The sequence below is a fragment of the Microcaecilia unicolor genome, chromosome 3, assembly GCF_901765095.1.
Source record: "Microcaecilia unicolor chromosome 3, aMicUni1.1, whole genome shotgun sequence".
NCBI classification, from domain to species: Eukaryota; Metazoa; Chordata; class Amphibia; order Gymnophiona; family Siphonopidae; genus Microcaecilia; species Microcaecilia unicolor.
Genome location: NC_044033.1, coordinates 724,387 through 745,241, shown reverse-complemented (window position 1 = coordinate 745,241; position 20,855 = coordinate 724,387). Strand labels below are relative to the sequence as shown.

At 46.0% G+C, this 20,855-nt stretch overlaps 1 protein-coding gene across 1 annotated transcript in view; it reads left to right on the top strand.

Moving 5' to 3' along the window:
* PEX6 (peroxisomal biogenesis factor 6) overlaps positions 1-20,855 on the top strand; it is a 314,233-nt gene that overhangs the window by 101,303 nt on the left and 192,075 nt on the right. The window contains exons 7-8 of the mRNA XM_030195683.1: positions 2,590-2,775; positions 15,162-15,177. Coding sequence (XP_030051543.1) covers positions 2,590-2,775; positions 15,162-15,177 — 202 coding nt within the window. The remainder of the gene's footprint in view (positions 1-2,589; positions 2,776-15,161; positions 15,178-20,855) is intronic.

Genomic DNA, 20,855 nt, shown 5'->3' with positions numbered 1-20,855 from the left:
AATCTCAAATAGTAGCAAGAGTGGAGGAGTGGCCTAGTGGTTAGGGTGGTGGACTTTGGTCCTGAGGAACTGAGTTCGATTCCCTCTTCAGGCACAGGCAGCTCCTTGTGACTCTGAGCAAGTCACTTAACCCTCCATTGCCCCATGTAAGCCGCATTGAGCCTGCCATGAGTGGGAAAGCGCGGGGTACAAATGTAACAAAAATAAATAAAATAAATCATATTACGATCACTGTTATCAAGCGGCCCCAGTACCATAACGTCCCTCCAGTGGCGTACCAAGGGGGGGGGGGGCAGTCCACCCCGGGTGCACGCCGGTCAGCATCGTTTGTTTCCATGCTCCCTCTGCCCCGGAACAGGAAGTAACCTGTTCTGGGGCAGAGGGAGCATGGAAACGAATGACGCTGACTGGAGCGCGGCACCCCCCCAGCGGCATGCACCAGGGAGGGGGGTGTCCCCTCGCTGGGGTGGGGTCGCGCTGCACGGGGGGGCCAGGGCGCATCGGCGATCCGCCCCAGGTGTCAGCGCCCCTCGGAACACCACTGCGTACCTCACCAGATCATGCGCTCCACTAAGGACCAAGTCTAGAATTTTTCCTTCTCTCGGCTCTTGCACCAGCTGCTCCATAAAGCTGTCCTTGATTTCATCAAGGAATTGTACCTCTCTAGAGTGTCCCGATGTTAAATTTACCCAGTCTATATTTGGATAATTGAAGTCATCCATTATTATCACATTGCCCATTTTGTTTGCGTCTCTGAAAAGGATCAACAGGGAAAATGAGGAAGTTGGGAAGAAGAGAGGTCGAGGTACTTTTGTGATATGGCAAAAGGGATGTGAGAGAACATAGTGTCCATTTCTTGAGCCCTGTTAGTGGTGGCCACTGTTGTTCAGTAAGTGTTCACTGCCCTACTGATGAAACAAGAAGAAAAATGGATTTTTAGATTTTATTTTTTGGTTTGGCTTTATGGTTTATCATTTTTATTCGAAATCAAATAACCTGTACATGTACCACTACACAGCGTTATCATTTGCAGTCACAAAAGTGAATTCTTGTTTTTTACAGGTACTGTAATATTACTAGTATCTACAAGAACAAAAGAGTTTTATTATAACCTTCCCTCCCTCCCCAACAATCCCCCCAACCTTCTCCCTATTAATATCCCTCCCCTGCCCCCCCCACCCCATTCCACCCCATTTAATCGGAACTTAAGACTAGAAGTTCAACAATCTGCTTCTGGCAATCGGGGTCAGTGTGTTTAGCAATGGGCTCCATATATTCAGGAACTGCAATCCCGTCCTGGAGTTAAAGTCCTTCACTCCCATCCTCTCCATCTGCATCAACGAAATCATATGTGTCCGCCACTGAGAGTAAGACGGATAATGGCCTGTCACCCATTCAGACAGGATCACCTGTTTGGCGACCACAGTAGCCCTGTTTATAAAAGCTGTAAATCCTTTTGGTACTGGACGGACAAACACTGGGTGTCCCAGCAACAATCCCGGGTCATGTTTCCACCTGGCCCTCCAGATATAAGAGACATATTGTGTGAGCTGTTTCCAATATATGGCTGTGCCCCTGCATGTCCAGAGCATATGCCCCAAGGTGGCTCCAGATTCCTTGCATTTAGGGCACTCCCCCCACGGAGAGACCCCATATGGAAAGCCCTCCTAGGGGGGATGTAGAGTCTAAGTGCCACTTTATATTGAGTCTCCCAATGTGACATCATAATGGTGTGTTTCTTCATAGTCAAAACATGAGCTTTAAACTGGGCTACTGTAAGATCCAACGGAATATCTTCTTTCCACTGGGCTAGCAATTTTACAAAATCTGGTTCCTGAATAGTGTCCCTGATGTGTCTATGGTGAAATTTTAGTGGAACTCGTTGCGCTGCTAGGGAAAATGCCGAAGCTAGCTCTTCTTGGACATCTTCAGCTAAATCTTCCCTTTGGTTTGGCTTTAAATGGCACGAGACAGCCTGGGAAATGTTTCAAGCACATGCATGTTCCTAGGTGCCATTGTGTTTTATGTGCAGAAGGGTGACAGTGACGCTGTAGTTTTTACTGTTGTTAAGGCTACTGATGTTAGCAACAGTGTTATTTTGTGTGTTTTATCCATCACATTTTCTTTATTGCTATACACAACTTGTCTTATTTGTTGCAACCCACTTTAGGTAAGGTTGTAGGGGAAGAAGTATAGGAAATAAAGTAAATATTTAAATCAAAAGTTAGCAGTTTTGCATATTAAAATGTGCTGCTAAAGTTCAAAATTCAACATTTGCCAACTTTGGGAAATGGGAGATTTCTGTAATTAGGTAATCTCTCCCTTCACCGTTCTTCCTATTGTGTTAACTTCTGTGGCTACAGGTCAGTACAGGCCAGGAGCATAGATAGATCTTGTGGGCTTGTAGGAAACAGAGAAGAGGACTGGACCGAAGTAGCCAAAGAGGCAAGAATAGGTTGAGGAGATGGGTAGTGAGTGACCTGTTGGAGACCTAGTTGCTTTCTGCAGTGGCGAAGGGGGGTGTAAGAAATTTGTAATTTTCTCAAATTTTCTTTCATCTCAGCTGTTTCATTGCCCTATTTTGTTTAGGTTGACTGTGTAAACTTGTGCAGACAAACCACTGGTGCTACAGAGGCAAAGCTACAGTCGACTTTCTCACAGGCTCGCCTGTATCGTCCGTGCATTCTGCTCTTGAAAAATATTGACCTGCTTGGGCGTGTGTATGATGGAATTGGAGAAGACCTCAGAGTCACTTCTGCCCTCTGCCAGCTGCTAGTTCATCCCAGCGGGTCACACAGGTATGAGTAGATGCATGAGATTCCCAGCCCTTTGCTTTCTGTTCAGTGGCGCAGAAATTTTATGCTTTTCTACTCTCCTCTTATGACGAAAAAAAAATAGTGTTTTCCTGTACTCTATTACATTTATACATGTTATAGTTTATAAATGTTTTTGGGAACTGGGCCTTTTCTTATTATTAGACCTACTAACCCCTGTCTTAAAGTCAATTCATTGGCTCCCATTCCATTTCCGTATTCAGTCCAAACTCCTCTTACGACCTCCATGTGTATTCATTCTGTGGCCACTCAGTATCTCTTCTGTGCTGTTTTCTTATACCCCTCCTCGGGAACTCTTATCTGTACCCTTCTTCACTGCCAGTTTCATTCCCTTTTAAATCTTAATCTCTTATTCTCTTGCACATTACCTGTGTTTAATCATTCCCATAGTAACTGTGGTTTTCTGTTATTTAACGTACATGACAGGCCATGCCAGACTAGTGTGTTATACATCTCTGCCAGCAGATGGAGCCAAAGTAAAACAGCTCACAGCTGACTTCACACCTCTTTATAGGGGACTGGTGCTGCCTTCAGCTCCTCAGTATTTTCCTGGCTCTAGCAAATGATGCAGACATGTGACCTGGTGCAGCAACTACGAATAGGCCAGGAAGATTGCAGGCTCAGATTCTTAGTGGAGCATAGGGATGCTACAGGCAGCAGACCTTCAGGACTGATTCTCTGTTCTCGTGGGAACAGACCACAGAGTCCATGAGGTGCTTAACCTGATGTCAGGTCCCTTTCCCCACCCCCATCCAGTTCTCCTGGGGTTTTGTAACTGCAGTACGTACTGTACTCCCTATTCTTGGGAGGAGGCTACAGGTACATAATCTGAGTATCTGCTGATCAACGTTTTTGGAAGAGGAATTTAAAAGAAAAAGAGCCTTTGGTGCAGCCTCTTTCCAGCTGCCTCCTGGACTGCTATGGTGCTGGTTTGTATTGAACCTCGATCAGAGGGTCTGATATAATGACACTTTCCTCTTTCACTGCACTTGTTTCCAGTATGACTGGGCTAAAAAGGAGGTGACACATCACAGATGAGGCATGGCAGTAAAATATGTCTGGTGATGCTTTTGGCCAGACCTTGAAGCATAAGAACATAAGAATAGCCATACTGGGTTATACCAGTGCTCCATCCAGCCCAGTATCCTGTTTCCAACTGTGTCCAATCCAGTTCACAAGTACCTGGCAGAAACCCAAGGAGTAGCAACATTCCATGCTAATAATCCCAGGGCAAGCAGTGGCTTCCCCATGTCCATCTCAATTACAGACTATGGACTTTTCCTCCAGAAATTTGTCCAAACCTTTTTTTAAACTCAGATACGCTAACTGCTGTCACCACATCCTCTGGCAAAAAGTTCCAGAGCTTAACTATTCGTCGAGTGTTTTAAAAGTATTTCCATGTAACTTTATTGAGTATTCCCTAGTCTTTGTACCTTTTAGAACCCTAACCTCTTTAGCCTTTCCTCATATGGGATGAGTTCCCTTTATTTATAGCTATGTCATGCAAGGTTCCACATTAGGAGTCACAGACCAAGAAAGGGATCTAGGTGTCGTCGTTGATGATATGTTGAAACCTTCTGCTCAGTGTGCTGCTGCGGCTAAGAAAGCAAATAGAATGTTAGGTATTATTAGGAAAGGAATTGAAAACAAAAATGAGGATGTTATAATGCCTTTGAATTGCTCCATGGTGCGACCGCACCTCGAATATTGTGTTCAATTCTGGTCGCCGCATCTCAAAAAAGATATAGTGGAATTAGAAAAGGTTCAGAGAAGGGCGATGAAAATGATAAAGGGGATGGGACGACTTCCCTATGAGGAAAGGCTAAAGCGGCTAGGGCTCTTCAGCTTGGAGAAAAGGCAGCTGAGGGGAGATATGATAGAGGTCTATAAAATAATGAGTGGAGTTGAACGGGTAGATGTGAAGCGTCTGTTCACGCTTTCCAAAAATACTAGGACTAGGGGGCATGCAATGAAGCTACAATGTAGTAAATTTAAAACGAATCGGAGAAAGCTTTTCTTCACTCAATGTATAATTAAACTCTGGAATTCATTGGCAGAGAATGTGGTAAAGGTGGTTAGCTTAGCGGAGTTTTAAAAAGGTTTGGACGGCTTCCTAAAGGAAAAGTCCATAGACCATTATTAAATGGACTTGGGGAAAATCCACTATTTCTGGGATAAGCAGTATAAAATGTTTTGTACTTTTTTGGGATCTTGCCAGGTATTTGTGACCTGGATTGGCCACTGTTGGAAACAGGATGCTGGGCTCGATGGACCTTTGGTCTTTCCCAGTATGGCAATATTTATGTACTTATATTATTTTAGTTGCTCTTCTTTGAACCTTTTCTAATTCTGCTGTATCTTTTTTTTTTTTTTAGATATTTTGACCAGGATTGAACACAATACTCAAGGTTAGACACACCAGTGAGCAATACAGAGGCATTATAGTATTCTTGTTATTTACCATCCCTTTTCTAATAATTCCTAGCATCCTGTTTGCTTTTTGGTTGCCACCGCAACTGGTCAGAAGATTTCATGGTATTGTCTACAATGATACCTAGATCTTTTTCTCGAGTGCTGACTCCCAAGGTGTGGACTGTAGCATCAGCTAACTATGATTTGGTTTAGTCTTCCCAATGTGCATCACTTTGCATTTGTCCACATTTAATTTCATCTGCCATTTAGATGCCCAGTCTTCTAGTTCCCCAAGGTTTTTGTGCAATTTTTCACAGTCCACATGTGTTTTAACAACTTTGAATAGTTTTGTGTTATCTGCAAATTTAATCACCTCACTTGTTGTGATTTCTAGATCATTTATAAATATTTTAAATTGCACCTGTTGCAGTACAGATGCCTGTGGCAATCCACTATTCACCCTCTTCCACTGAAAAGAGCGACCATTTAACCCTACCCTCATCTTTATCCACAGATCATTTATAAATATTAAAAAGCAGTGGTCCCAGCACAGACCCCTGGGGAATCCCACTATCTACTCTTCTTCATTTAGAATACTGACCATTTAACCTTGCTGTCTGTTTTCTATCTTTTAACCAGTTCTAAATCCATAATAGGACATTACTTCTTATCCCATAACTGTCTAATTTCCTCATGAGGTACTTTGGATTTTCAAAAGGTGTTTGACAGATGCACAATATCAACCAGCTCACCTTTATCCACATGTTTATTTACTCCTTCAAAGAAATTTAGTAGATTGGTGAGGGAAGATTTTCCTTGACTAAATCCATGTTGGCTTTGTCTCATTCATCCATTCTTATTTGCTCTGAAATTATTTATTTATTCATTGATTGGCATTTATATCCCATATTATCCTGTGCAGGCATGAGGTCAGTGTGGCTTACATTAAATTGAAATAAAGTGATAGAAAAATTAGTACCATTTCAAGAAGACATATGGATGAATAAAATTTTAGGTAGACAAAGGGGAAAGACTGTAGTAGCCACAAAGTAAATTTGGTTAACAATAATAATTTATACTTTTGTGCTTTATAATAGTCTCTACCATTTTGCCTGGCACTGATGTCATTTTTACGGGTGTATAATTTCGGGGGTCATTTCTAGAACCCATTTGAAAAATTGGCGTTTTGTTGGCTACTTTCCAAGCTTCTAGTACCATGCTGGATTTTGAAGATAAATTACGTATTACTAACAATAGCTCTACAAGTTCATTTTTCAATTCTATATCTGGTCTGGGATGTGTACCATCTGATCCAGGCAATTTGCTAGTCTTCAGTTTGTCAAATTGCCCCATTACATGTTCCAGGTTTACAAAGATTTTTTTTTTTAATTTGTAAAAGTTTTTCTCCGAGGACAAGCAGGCTGCTTGTTCTCACTGATGGGTGACGTCCACGGCCACGGCAGCCCCTCCAATCCGGAATCTTCACTAGCAAAGCCTTTGCTAGCCCTCGCGCGCCGATGCGCACCGCGCATGCGTGGCCGTCTTCCCGCCCGAAACCGGCTCGTGCCGGCCAGTCTTCTTTTGTCCGCGCTCGGTACGGTCGTGTTTCGCCATTCGCGCCCCTTAAGTTGACCTCGCGCGTCTCCTTTTTGGTTTCGCTACTAAAAAAAAAAAACAGGATTTGGAAGAGGACCTTTTCGGTCTTTTTTTCCTTTTTTCCGCTACTTCCAGTTTTTTCCCCGGTAAGTTTTCTTTCGTTTCGGGGTAGGCCCTTTTCAGGCCTCGGGTCGATTTTTTCTTCCCCTCGTTTTTTGGTGCCTACCGCAATTACGAGTTTCGATTTCGCCAGCGAGATTTTTCCGCCCATGTCATCGAAGTCTCCCAGCGGCTTCAAGAAGTGCACCCAGTGCGCCCGGGTAATCTCGCTCACTGAAAGGCACGCGTCGTGTCTTCAGTGTCTGGGGGCTGGGCACTGCCCGCAGGCCCTGTAGTCTGTGCTCCTTTTTACAAAAGCGGACTCAGGTAGCGAGATTGGCCCAGTGGAACGTTTTGTTCTCGGGCTCTTCGTCGGCATCGGCACCGGGGGTATCGAGTGCATTGACGTCGCCAGCATCCAGACCTTCGTCCTCGGCCGCGATTGCATCGAGTGCATCGAGGCATCGACCCTCTGCATCGGGGCTGAGACATCGGAAGGCTGCGTCGGCGTCGGTGGTACCGGGACCTCGTCTGCTGATGTCGTCAGACGGTGGTGCTTCGTCTGGAGTGCAGGTGAGGGCTGTCCATTCCCCTGCTGGTGGCGGTGAGCCTTCGGGTGGGTCTCCCCCTACCCTGAGGGCTCCTGCAGTACAGCCCCCCCGAGACCGACCTTCTTCGGCCTCGGCCCCGAGGAAGCAACGGCTGGATTCTACGTCGTCCTCGTCGGTGCCGGGAAGCTCCGGTGACGTGCTTCGTCCCAAGAAGTCGAAGAAGCATTGACACCGGTCCCCTTCCCGTGTCTGCACCGAGAGCTCTGGGTCGCCGAGGGAGTCGGCACCCAGCAGGCATCGGCACCGAGAGGACCGCTCACCCTCTGTTCAGGAGGTGTCGATGCGCTCCACTCTGGACAACCCGGAACAGCCTCCACGCCCGGAACAGACTCTGACATCGACACCTACATCGGCTTCCACGTCTTTCTCCACAGCCGCTCTGCACGAGAGTCTCCGGGCCGTTCTCCCAGAGATTCTGGGAGAGCTGTTGCGCCCTTCCCCTCCGGTACCGCTTGCGGTACCGACTGCGGTCGCCTCCCAGGAAGGCTCCCCGACGACGTCGGCGGAGGGAGCTTCGCCGTGCGGGCAAGGGAGTCTACCTCTCGACGCTCCCACTGTGGCCGTGGTTCCACGGAGTCGAGCCGGGCACGGCTTCAGACACAGGTTCGTGAACTTGTGTCTGATACCGACGGTGAGGCCTCGTGGGAGGAAGAGGAGGACATCAGATATTTCTCTGACGAGGAGTCTGATGGTCTTCCCTCTGATCCCACTCCCTCTCCTGAGAGGCAGCTTTCTCCTCCCGAGAGTCTGTCTTTCGCTTCCTTTGTCTGAGAGATGTCTACGGCCATCCCCTTCCCAGTGGTTGTGGAGGACGAGCCCAGGGCTATCCTTCTTCACCTAAGGAAGCGTCCACAGTACCCATGCATCATGTCCTCAAAAAGACATTGCTGGCGAACTGGACCAAGCCATTAACTAACCCTCACATTCCCAAGAAGATCGAGTCCCAGTACCGGATCCATGGGGACCCAGAGCTGATGCGCACTCAGTTGCCTCACGCCTCTGGAATTGTGGATTTGGCCCTAAAGAAGGCTGAGTTCTAGGGAGCATGCTTCAGCGCCCCCAGGCAAGGACTCTAGAACCTTGGACTCCTTTGGGAGGAAGGCCTACCATTCCTCAATGCTCATGGCCAAAATTCAGTCTTACCAGCTCTACACGAGCATACACATGCGGAATAATGTGCGGCAGTTGGCGGGCTTGGTGGATAAGCTCCCCCCTGAGCAAGCCAAGCCTTTTCAGGAGGTGGTCAGGCAGCTGAAGGCGTGCAGAAAATTCCTGGCCAGAGGGGTGTATGACACCTTTGATGTTGCGTCCAGGGCCGCTGCTCAAGGTGTGGTGATGCGCAGACTCTCATGGCTGCGTGCCTCCGACCTAGAGAATAGACTCCAGCAGCGGATTGCGGACTCGCCTTGCTGTGCGGATAACGTTTTTGGAGAAAAAGTCGAGCAGGTGGTAGAGCAGCTCCACCAGCGGGATACCGCTTTCGACAAGTTCTCCCGCCGGCAGCCTTCAGCTTCTACCTCTACAGGTAGACGATTTTTGGGGGGAAGGAGGACTGTTCCCTACTCTTCTGGTAAGCGTAGGTACAATCCTCCTTCTCGACAGCCTGCGGCCCAGGCTAAGCCCCAGCGCGCTCGCTCTCAGCAGCGTGCGCCTCAGCAAGGCCCCTCGGCTCCCCAGCAAAAGCAAGGGATGAGCTTTTGACTGGCTCCAGCAGAGCATAGCCGACATCCAAGTGTCAGTGCCGGGCGACCTGCCGGTCGGAGGGAGGTTTAAAGCTTTTCACCAAAGGTGGCCTCTCATAACCTCCGATCAGTGGGTTCTCCAAATAGTCCGGCATGGATACACCCTCAATTTGGCATCAAAACCTCCAAATTGTCCACCGGGAGCTTAGTCTTACAGCTTCCAGCACAAGCAGGTACTTGCAGAGGAACTCTCCGCCCTTCTCAGCGCCAATGATGTCGAGCCCGTGCCATCCGGGCAAGAAGGGCTGGGATTCTATTCCAGGTACTTCCTTGTGGAAAAGAAAACAGGGGGGATGCGTCCCATCCTAGACCTAAGGGTCCTGAACAAATATCTGGTCAAAGAAAAGTTCAGGATGCTTTCCCTGGGCACCCTTCTCCCCATGATTCAGGAAAACGATTGGCTATGCTCTCTGGACTTGAAGGACGCCTACACGCATATCCCGATACTGCCAGCTCACAGACAGTATCTGCGATTTCAGCTGGGCACACGTCACTTCCAGTACTGTGTACTACCCTTTGGGCTCGCCTCTGCACCCAGAGTGTTCACGAAGTGCTTGGCTGTAGTAGCAGCGGCACTTCGCAGGCTGGGGGTACACGTGTTTCCATATCTCGTGTATGGCTGGTGAAGAACACATCCGAGGCAGGAGCTCTACAGTCCATGCAGATGACTATTCGCCTCCTGGAGCTACTGGGGTTTGTGATAAATTATCCAAAGTCCCACCTTCTCCCAGTGCAGAACCTCGAATTCATAGGAGCTCTGCTGGATTATCGGACGGCTCGCGCCTATCTCCCAGAGACGAGAGCCAACAACTTGTTGTCCCTCGTCTCGCGGGTGCGAGCGTCCCAGCAGATCACAGCTCTGCAGATGTTGAGATTGCTGGGCCACATGGCCTCCACAGTTCATGTGACTCCCATGGCCCGCCTTCACATGAGATCTGCCCAATGGACCCTAGCTTCCCAGTGGTTTCAGGCTACTGAGGATCTAGAAGACGTGATCCACCTGTCCACGAGTTTTCTCAAATCCCTGTATTGGTGGACGATTTGGTCCAATTTGACTCTGGGACGTCCTTTCCAAATTCCTCAGCCACAAAAAGTGCTGACCACGGATGCGTCTCTCCTGGGGTGGGGAGCTCATGTCGATGGGCTTCACACCCAAGGAAGCTGGTCCCTCCAGGAACGCGATCTGCAGATCAATCTTCTGGAGTTACGAGCGGTCTGGAACGCTCTGAAGGCTTTCAGAGATCAGCTGTCCCACCAAATTATCCAAATTCAGACAGACAACCAGGTTGCCATGTATTACATCAACAAGCTGGGGGGCACCGGATCTCGCCCCCTGTGTCAGGAAGCCGTCAGCATGTGGCTCTGGGCTCGCCGTCACGGCATGGTGCTCCAAGCCACATATCTGGCAGGCGTAAACAACAGTCTGGCCGACAGGTTGAGCAGGATTATGCAACCTCACGAGTGGTAGCTCAATTCCAGAGTAGTGCGTCAGATCTTTCAGGTGTGGGGCACCCCCTTGGTAGATCTTTTCGCATCTCGAGCCAACCACAAAGTCCCTTAGTTCTGTTCCAGGCTTCAGGCCCACGGCAGACTGGCATCGGATGCCTTCCTCCTGGACTGGGGGGAGGGTCTGCTGTATGCTTATCCTCCCATACCTCTGGTGGGGAAGACTTTGTTGAAACTCAAGCAAGACCGAGGCACCATGATTCTGATTGCTCCTTTTTGGCCGCGTCAGATCTGGTTCCCTCTTCTTCTGGAGTTGTCCTCCGTAGAACCGTGGAGATTGGAGTGTTTTCCGACCCTCATCACACAGGACGAAGGGGCACTTCTGCATCCCAACCTCCGGTCCCTGGCTCTCACGGCCTGGATGTTGAGAGCGTAGACTTTGCCTCTTTGGGTCTGTCAGAGGGTGTCTCTCGCATCTTGCTTGTTTCCAGGAAAGATTCCACTAAGAGGAGTTACTTCTTTCTATGGAGGAGGTTTGCCGTCTGGTGTGACAGCAAGTCCCTAGATCCTCACTCTTGTCCTACACAGACCCTGCTTGAATACCTTCTGCACTTGTCTGAGTCTGGTCTCAAGACCAACTCTGTAAGGGTTCACCTTAGTGCGATCAGTGCATACCATTACCGTGTGGAAGGTAAGCCGATCTCAGGACAGCCTTTAGTTGTTCGCTTCATGAGAGGTTTGCTTTTGTCAAAGCCCCCTGTCAAGCCTCCTACAGTGTCATGGGATCTCAATGTCGTTCTCACCCAGCTGATGAAACCTCCTTTTGAGCCACTGAATTCCTGCCATCTGAAGTACTTGCAATGGAAGGTCATTTTCTTGGTGGCAGTTACTTCAGCTCGTAGTCAGTGAGCTTCAGGCCCTGGTAGCCCAGGCCCCTTACACCAAATTTCATCATAACAGAGTAGTCCTCCGCACTCACCCTAAGTTCTTACCAAAGGTTGTGTCGGAGTTCCATCTGAACCAGTCAATTGTCTTGCCAACATTCTTTCCCCGTCCTCATTCCTGCCCTGCTGAACGTCAGCTGCACACATTGGACTGCAAGAGAGCATTGGCCTTCTATCTGGAGCGGACACAGCCCAACAGACAGTCTGCCCAATTGTTTGTTTCTTTTGATCCCAACAGGAGGGGAGTGGCTGTGGGGAAACGCACCATTTCCAATTGGCTAGCAGATTGCATTTCCTTCACTTACGCCCAGGCTGGGCTGGCTCTTGAGGGTCATGTCACGGCTCATAATGTTAGAGCCATGGCAGCGTCGGTAGCCCACTTGAAGTCAGCCACTATTGAAGAGATTTGCAAAGCTGCGACGTGGTCATCTGTCCACACATTCACATCTCATTACTGCCTGCAGCAGGATACCCGACGCGACAGTCGGTTCGGGCAGTCAGTGCTTCAGAATCTGTTCGGGGTTTAGAATCCAACTCCACCCCCCTAGGCCCATGTTTATTCTGTTCCAGGCTGCACTCTCAGTTAGTTGGATAAATTGTTAGGTCAATCTCAGTTATGTCCTCGCCATTGCGAGGCCCAATTGACCATGGTTGTTGTTTTGAGTGAGCCTGGGGGCTAGGGATACCCCATCAGTGAGAACAAGCAGCCTGCTTGTCCTCGGAGAAAGCGAATGCTACATACCTGTAGAAGGTATTCTCCGAGGACAGCAGGCTGATTGTTCTCACAAACCCGCCCGCCTCCCCTTTGGAGTTGTGTCTTCCCTTCTCTTTGTCTTGCTACACATGAGACTGGCCGGCACGAGCCGGTTTCGGGTGGGAAGACGGCCGTGCATGCGCGGTGCGCATCTGCGCGCGAGGGCTAGCAAAGGCTTTGCTAGTGAAGATTCCGGATTGGAGGGGCTGCCGTGGACGTCACCCATCAGTGAGAACAATCAGCCTGCTGTCCTTGGAGAATACCTTCTACAGGTATGTAGCATTCGCTTTATTAACATATCAGAATAACAACATCTGGAGACAAATACTCCTTGGAAATTTCAAAAAAACAGCAACATTCAAGCAATATCACATCCAAATTTCCCTCCCACCCTCCCTGAGCTCTCAATCCCCCTCCCTCAATCTTCCCTTCTCCCCCTCCCCCCCCCACCCTTCCTCATCCGCATCCCATACCCCAGGTTTATTGCTCCCTTAATCATCTTTCCAAATCTCTGCTAAGTGTAGCCACTCTTCCGCGTTCGGATTATAGTGACCCCTACGTCTGTCCGTCAATGATAAGTAGTAGTAACCTGGGGAAAGGAAGAACCTTTATGGATTGTCCTGGAAAGAGGAGCTGGAACCTGTATCCACATGGGTGTTATCTACAGTCCTGCAGCACAAATGGGGAAGTTGGACTACGATCTGATAGAAGATATTCATGAGCCTGGCATGAAAGGGGAGGCGCTATTGTTGGAAGATTTCAACTTGCATGATGTGGATTGGAACGTTCCTTTGGCAGAATCAGAAAAAAGTAGGGAGATTGTGGATGCCTGCCAAAGTGCCTTGCTCAGATAAATGGTGACGGAACCCACTAGAGAAGGGTTGACACTGAATCTACTGCTCACAAAAGGAGGAAGTATTTCCAGTATCTGGCTGGGTGCCCACCTACGTAATAGTGATCAGCACATGATAAGGTTGATATAAGGGCAAAGGCGGAGTGCGGACACACAAAACTCAAAGTACTGGATTTCAGATGTACTGATTTTTGTAAAATGGGGCAAAACCTGAAGAAGAAAACTGGCCTGGGTAGGCGTAGGAAAAAGTGAAGTGGAAAATCAGTGGTCCAAGCTTGAAAGCTGCTATAAATATGGCAACTGATCTTTATGCAGGGAAAGTAAACAAAAACAAGAGAAACAGGAAGCCTGTACGGTTCTCCAAACAAGTGGCTGAAAAAATAAGAGCAAAAGAGGCTTCATTTAATAAATACAGAAGAACGCAACAAGAGGATCACGGAAAAGGTTATTGGATTAAACTCAAAGAAGTGAAGAGGGAAATGCGTCTAGCAAAAGTGGAAGAAAAAATGACAAGATGTAAAGAGAGGTGACGACATTCAGATATATTGGAAAAAGGAGAAAAGATAGGAATGGATTTACAAGACATAAAGATAATGAGAACGGCTATGTGGAGAGTGGTGAGAATAAAGCAAGTGCTAAACAATTACTTCTCTTCAATGTTCATGGAGGAAAATCCTGGTGAAGGACTGCAGTCACCTGCTGAGGGGATATCTGGTTATGGAGAAGATATTGTGCCGTTCATGGAGGAAAGTGTTTATAAACAGCTTGAGAATCTGAAGGTGGACAAAGCTATGGGGCTGTATGGGATACATGACAGAATACAGAGGGAGCGTAGAGAAGTCCTGGCGGGACCTCCTAAAGATTTATTTAATAGATCTTTAGAGACGGGAGAGGTTCCACTGGATTTGGAGACGAGAGTGGATGACCACTCCACAAAAGTGGAGATAGGGAAGAAGTTGGAAACTACAGGCCGGTAAATCTCACGTCAGTGGTAGGAAAAATAATGGAATCGCTGCTGATAAAAAGGATAATTAACTTTTTAGAAACCAAACGGGTTACAGGATCCAAGGCAACATGGCTTTACCAAAGGAAAACCCTGCTAAACGAATCTTATTGACTTCTTTGACTGGGTGACCAAAGAACTGGATGAAGGACATGCGCTAGATATAATCTACTTAGATTTCTGGAAAACTTTTGATACTGTCCTTCACAGTAGAATTGTGAATAAACTGAGAGGGCTGAATTTAGGACCCAAAGTGGTGACCTGGATAGGAAAGTGGTTGACCGACAGGTGGCAGAGGGTGTTGATAATCGGAATCTGCTCGGAGGAAAGGAAGATGAGTAGTGGAGTTCCTCAGGGGTCGGTGCTGGGGCTGAATCTGTTTAATATATTTGTGAGAGATATTGCTGAAAGGTTAGAAGGAAAAGTTTGCCTTTTTACGGATGACACGAATATTCAGTAGAGTGGATACCCTGGAAGGAGTAGAGACCATGAGAAGGGATCTCCAAGTGTTTAGAAGAATGGTCAAGGGTTTGGCAATTAAAATTTAATCACTACATGAATAAATGGGGTAACACTATGTCTGATTTCTTGAACCAGTTGTACCCTGTCTTAACAGAAACCCAAGTAATTAAAAAGTCTATTGTAAATATTTTATAATACCATCAATAATTTGTTATTAATATTGTAATAGTACTCAGATAAGTGCATTATACCAAACATGGTTCATGATCCATCTCCATAATACACTCCACCACCATCATAAGTAAAGTTTATACTTGTGTGATTGTCAGCTATCAAAATTTAATGATTTTAGGTAGGCAGGATGGACTCAGTGCAATGATGGTGTTGGAGTGCGTTATGGAGGAGATGGATCCTGAACCATGTTTGGTATAATGCACTTATCTGAGCACTATTACAATATTAATGACAGATTATTGATGGTATTATAAAATATTTACAATAGACTTCTTAATTACTTGGGTTTCTGTCAAGAGAGGGTACAATTAAATTTTAATGCCAAGAAGTACAGAAACCCAAAAGAGATATACTGGTTAGAAGGGGAGAAATTAATATGCTCGACTCAGGAGAGGGACCTTGAGGTGGTGATGTGTGATGATCTGAAGCAGTGGTGGAGCTAGGTGGGGCGCAGGGGGAGCGGTTGCTCCCCCAAACAGACTTTTAGAAAAAATGGCACCTATGCGCCACCGCCACATGCCAATATCATTCTCTACCTCCATCCTCTTCCCTCCCTTGCGAGCTTCTCCTGTCTCTTCTGCCTCTCTCATCCGCATGGCCGTTTTTACAGCCCTGAAGCCTTCTGCGTCTGGCACCGGCGATTCTGATAGCCTTCTTGCCAGTGTCGAGGCCTCTCCTCAGGTGCGTCCCACCTCTACGGAAAACAGGACACGCCTGAGGAGAGGCCCCGACGCTGGCAAGAAGGCTGACTACCTAAATCGCCGATGCTGGACGGAGAACGCTTCAGGATACTGAAAATGACCACGCGGACTGTAGAGAGGCTGTGGGCGAAACGCAAAAGATGTAAGACTTGGGGAGGGGTGGAGAAGGGATAAAGAGCTGCCCAAGGAGGTTTTAGTAAGAGTGGAAGTGAGCCTATCTAGTCCATTGTAAGCAAGGAAGCCGGTTTGGTTAATCTATTTCCACTCCCCCGCGCAGCAGTCATTGCCGTTCACTCGAAACAGAGCAAGCAAACTTATGAGCTGCTGCCTCCACCTTGTCATTTTTTGTTCTTGGTCCATCTGTAGCAAATCTAAAGCTGTTTCAGATAGGCAGTGCCTTAAAAGCGGGAGGAGAAAAGAAATAACAATTAAATATCACTAAAGCAGCTTCAAAAAATATTGTAGCCGGTAGAAACCGCAATTATAAACTCTATAGGTTGAGCTCATTTTTCTTCACTGTTCTTGTTCTATACAATACAGATGTCCAGATTTCAGTGAGGATATCCTGTTTCCTGATGGGTTCATCTTAACTGTTGTAGTCTGCCTTGGGAAACCTGGTGTTTTAAAGGTGATAGAATATATTGAAATTAAATGAAAGTAGAATTAAACTCTCCTTTCATTGGGGCACATGGAATCACATTATCTATTTTGTAGAACTTTCTTTTAGATACACAAATGGATTATTCTGTTTTGAACGTGTTTCAGGGGCAAGTGGTTTTGTTTTATTAATTTCATAATTGCCAAAGATCCCTCTTTGACAATAAATGTCTATCTTCTAGCATCTTTCCACTATTCAAAATGTATTGTAAGCCACATTGAGCCTGCAAAGAGGTGGGATAATGTGGGATACAAATGCAATAAATAAATAAAATAAATTTCCTGTGTGTAGTTACTCCAGATTTTATATCAGTTCTAATCCTCTTATAATCACTGTTATCAAGTGGCCCCAGCACCATTACCTCCTGTACCAGATCATGTGCTCCAGTAAGGACTAAGTCTAGAATTGTTCTCCCTCTTGGTTGTTGAAGCAGCTGCTCCATAAAGCAGTCCTTGATTTCGTCAAGGAATTTTACCTCCCTAGCATGCCCTGATGTCAATTGAAATCGCCTAATATTAATTGTGTTCCCCAGTTTTAGTCTGCCTTCTATCTTGATAACATTTCTGCATCTTTCTGTTTATCCTGGCCAGGTAGATACAAAAACAAAGCAGGCCCAAAAGTTGTTGAAAATAAATATCTTTATTAAAGACCACCCGATATGGTCCATATTTCGCCCACACGCAGGCTGCTTCAGTGGTACAGCACTTCAAATGAACATGTCATACACAACAGAATATTTTAAAAGAAACACTGAATGTGTAAAATGTGAGGAATTCAGGTCAGAGTTATGTGCACAGACAGACTGTGGCATATTGCATGTGTACGATTACATAAAATCATGCACAAACTTAAAAAGACAAGTCCCATAGGACACCATATATCATTAAAAAATGAGTACAAGAATAAGGCTGTGCATTCTGGCAGACTGTGAAAAAAATGCAATCAGTTTTGTTAAGTATGTGCCGTAGAAACTTTAGTGAAACATTGCAATGGTGCCTCTTTCAGAGTTCATTCTGGACTTATTAAAACTCTTATTCAAAAATCTTATCAAATTATGAAATTAAGGATGATTTACACATTTTTTTGATCCCTTGCATTTTATAGTTTTAGTTAAGTTCTGACTTTATCTAGAATTGACTAGTTTTATTTATGTAGGATGTTCAAACACCTTGCTAAAAAAAAAAAAAAAAGTGCAATTTAGAATGTGGCAGCCAGACTAATTTTTGCTGCTGGTAAGTTTGAATCAGTAACCCCATTGTTGATTAGTAATAATAGAATTTCTATTCTATAGTTAATCCTACGGTTCTACTAAGGGCTGAGATCACACACAGACAGCTAAGGTGGGGAATGATGGCTTGATCTTGGAAGGAACTCACATAGCAGTGAGCAGGAAGAAAGAGTGTTTCCCAAGTCCGGTCCTGGAGTACCTCTTGCCAGTTAGGTTTTCAGGATGAATATGAATAAACTTGAATTTCATACACTGCCTTGATTATATGCATATTCGTTGTGGATATCCTGAAAATCTGACTGACAAAGAGGGTACTCCAGGACCGAACTTGGGAAACGCTGGCCTACAGTGGTGTGATGCTAGAGTTAATTTTACAGATTGCACTGTCACTGGTTTTTGTTTTATTCGCTTCACTTCATTTTCCATTGTGTCCTTGTAGTCTTCCTGTGCTGGTGGTTGGAACCACATGCAGACTGTTTGATGTTGCATCCAGTGTACAGACTGCTTTCATGCATGAGGTGAAACTTGAGGCACCTTCAGAGGAACAGAGGAATTCTATTCTCAGATCACTGACTACATCTCTTCCACTGAGTAAAGACGTGAACCTGGCTAAGCTGGCAAAGAGAACTGCAGTAAGTGTGACACCCAACCAGGGAAACAACCTCTGGCAGTGATTATTGCATCAGCCATTCTTAAGGATTGGGGTGGTAAATGAATTTGGCAGGCAAAGGTAGAAACACAGTTACGAAGCCCGCCAATCTTTGACAGGTCCTCTGCAATATATCTTGTCTGTGAGATGTTCATCAGAAATTTTGAGTCACTGTTTTTCACACCACCTTCTTTTGACTTGTGTTTGCTTTTGGTTTTGCCTGTGCCCTTCTAATCTAATCAAGCACAAGCAACTTTTAAAATGGCTTGTTTTGTGTTTAAAAATTTAAAAGGTTTAGCTCTAGAAAGTTTATCACAACTAGTGATTTTTCCTTTAATTAGGGAGGTTTCTAGGTGAGATCATTTTCTTTTGATCTTTCAAAGCTCTTCGATATAAGAGGATGCTGGAAACTTCATCTACTATAATAAAAAGCACCTCCAACGTTCTGAAGCTGACTCCGTGGCAGTGAAGGGTTGTAGGGTTCATGCTGCCTGTAACGCTGTATCCATCTCCTGTTATGACGTTAGCGTACTTCCTGGTTCGTCACACGCATGAGGATGTCGTCCCTCCCTCCCTTCCAGTTCCAGGCCCCCTCCCTCCGATTTTTAAAAGTCATCTTCACTTACCAAGTCAGGGTTACGGCGGACGGCAGCAGCGGTAAAACGTGTGCAGGCTCGGCCCTTCTCTCTCTCTCAGCTGTGGTCCCACCCTTGTGGAAACAGGAAATGAGGACGGGACCACAGCTGAGAGAGAGAGAGAAGGGCCGAGCCTGCACGCCTTTTACTGCTGCTGGTGGCCGACGTAACCCCAACAAGGTAAGTGAAGATGACTTTTAAAACTTGTAGGCAATATGTCTTTTAACACTCAAGTGCTCATATCATTTAAAATTTCATTAGTCATAAGGAAACGCAAGTGGCAAACATCTTGTAAGGCTCTGTTGAGCCGTCACTTTCACCAAAATTGGCTTCTTCAGGAGCCTGTGTAATACAGTTTCAGATTGCCCAAATAATGCCAGATTAAAAGAAAAAATAAATAAAAATAGTGAGAACCAATTTTATTCTGACTACTGCTGTAATTCTGCCTACCCAGGAATACCAACTCTTGCCTTTCCCACATGTATCAATGTACACACCCTGCTGAGGTGTCTTGAAAACATTGTGTGTAAAAGATACCGATGTCATGCATGCCTTGAGACAGTCCATAGTAGCGAAACTCTGGCCACAGTTGGTGTGACTGACTTACTCTGCATGTTTGTGTCTGCTATGATTTAGAAGTTTATAGCTAAGTATTTTTTTCACTTCTAACAAAAGTTTTGGATCCAGGAGCCTGTTATTCCTGTGAAGTTTTTAGCAAATATGGACTAAAAGAGAAAAGGATTTTTTATGCCAATGAAGAAAAGTCACCCATGTTATTTCCTCCACACCCTACTATAATTTCTATTGGGTGGAGTTTTGGGTACAGAGGCTTTTTCCCTTTCTCATGAATATCTCTTTTTTGCACTTCACAGGAACATATATATGAAAGGTTTTCTTTTGAAGTACTTATTATCAAAATAATGATGATTTGTCGCAGTTGTCAAAGTTTAAAAAATACAACCTGCACCAGATGGTTTTCTTGGGGCTCGAAAGAAAGAGTAGTGTCAAGAATGAAGCCAAGGATCTTGGATGTATGTTCCATGATCTTTAGAAACAGCAAATAAATCTGGGATATACGTTGTAATCAAGCCAAAGCAGTTTGGTCTTACATAAGTACATAAGTATTGCCACGCTGGGACAGACCAAATGTCCATCAAGCCCAGCATCTTGTTTCCAACAGTGGCCAATCCAGGTCACAAATACCTGGCAAGATCCCAAAAAAGCTCAATACATAGTAACATAGTAGATGACGGCAGAAAAAGACCTGCATGGTCCATCCAGTCTGCCCAAGACAAACTCATTTGTGTATACCTTACCTTGAATTTGTACCTGTCCTTTTCAGGGCACAGACTGTATAAGTCTGCCCAGCAGTATTTCCCGCCTCCCATCATCGGCTCTGGTACAGACCGTATAAGTCTGCCCTCCCCTATCCTTGCCTCCCAACCACCAACCCCTCTTCCCCCCCACCTGCTCTGCCACCCAATTTCAGCTAAACTTCTGAGGATCCATTCCTTATGCACAGGATTCCTTTTATGCATATCCCACGCATGTTTGAACTCCGTTACCGTTTTCATCTCCACCACCTCCCGCGGGAGGGCATTCCAAACGTCCACCACCCTCTCCGTGAAAAAATACTTCCTGACATCTTTCCTGAGTCTGTCCCCCTTCAATCTCATTTCATGTCCTCTCGTTCTACCGCCTTCCCATCTCCGGAAAAGATTTGTTTGCGGATTAATACCTTTCAAATATTTGAACGTCTGTATCATATCACCCCTGTTCCTCCTTTCCTCCAGGGTATACATGTTCAGCTTAGCAAGTCTCTCTTCATACGTCTTGGAACGCAAATCCCATACCATCCTCGTAGCTTTTCTTTGCACCGCTTCCATTTTTTTAACATCCTTCGCAAGATACGGCCTCCAAAACTGAACACAATACTCCAGGTGGGGCCTCACCAACGTCTTATACAGGGGCATTAAAACCTCCTTTCTTCTGCT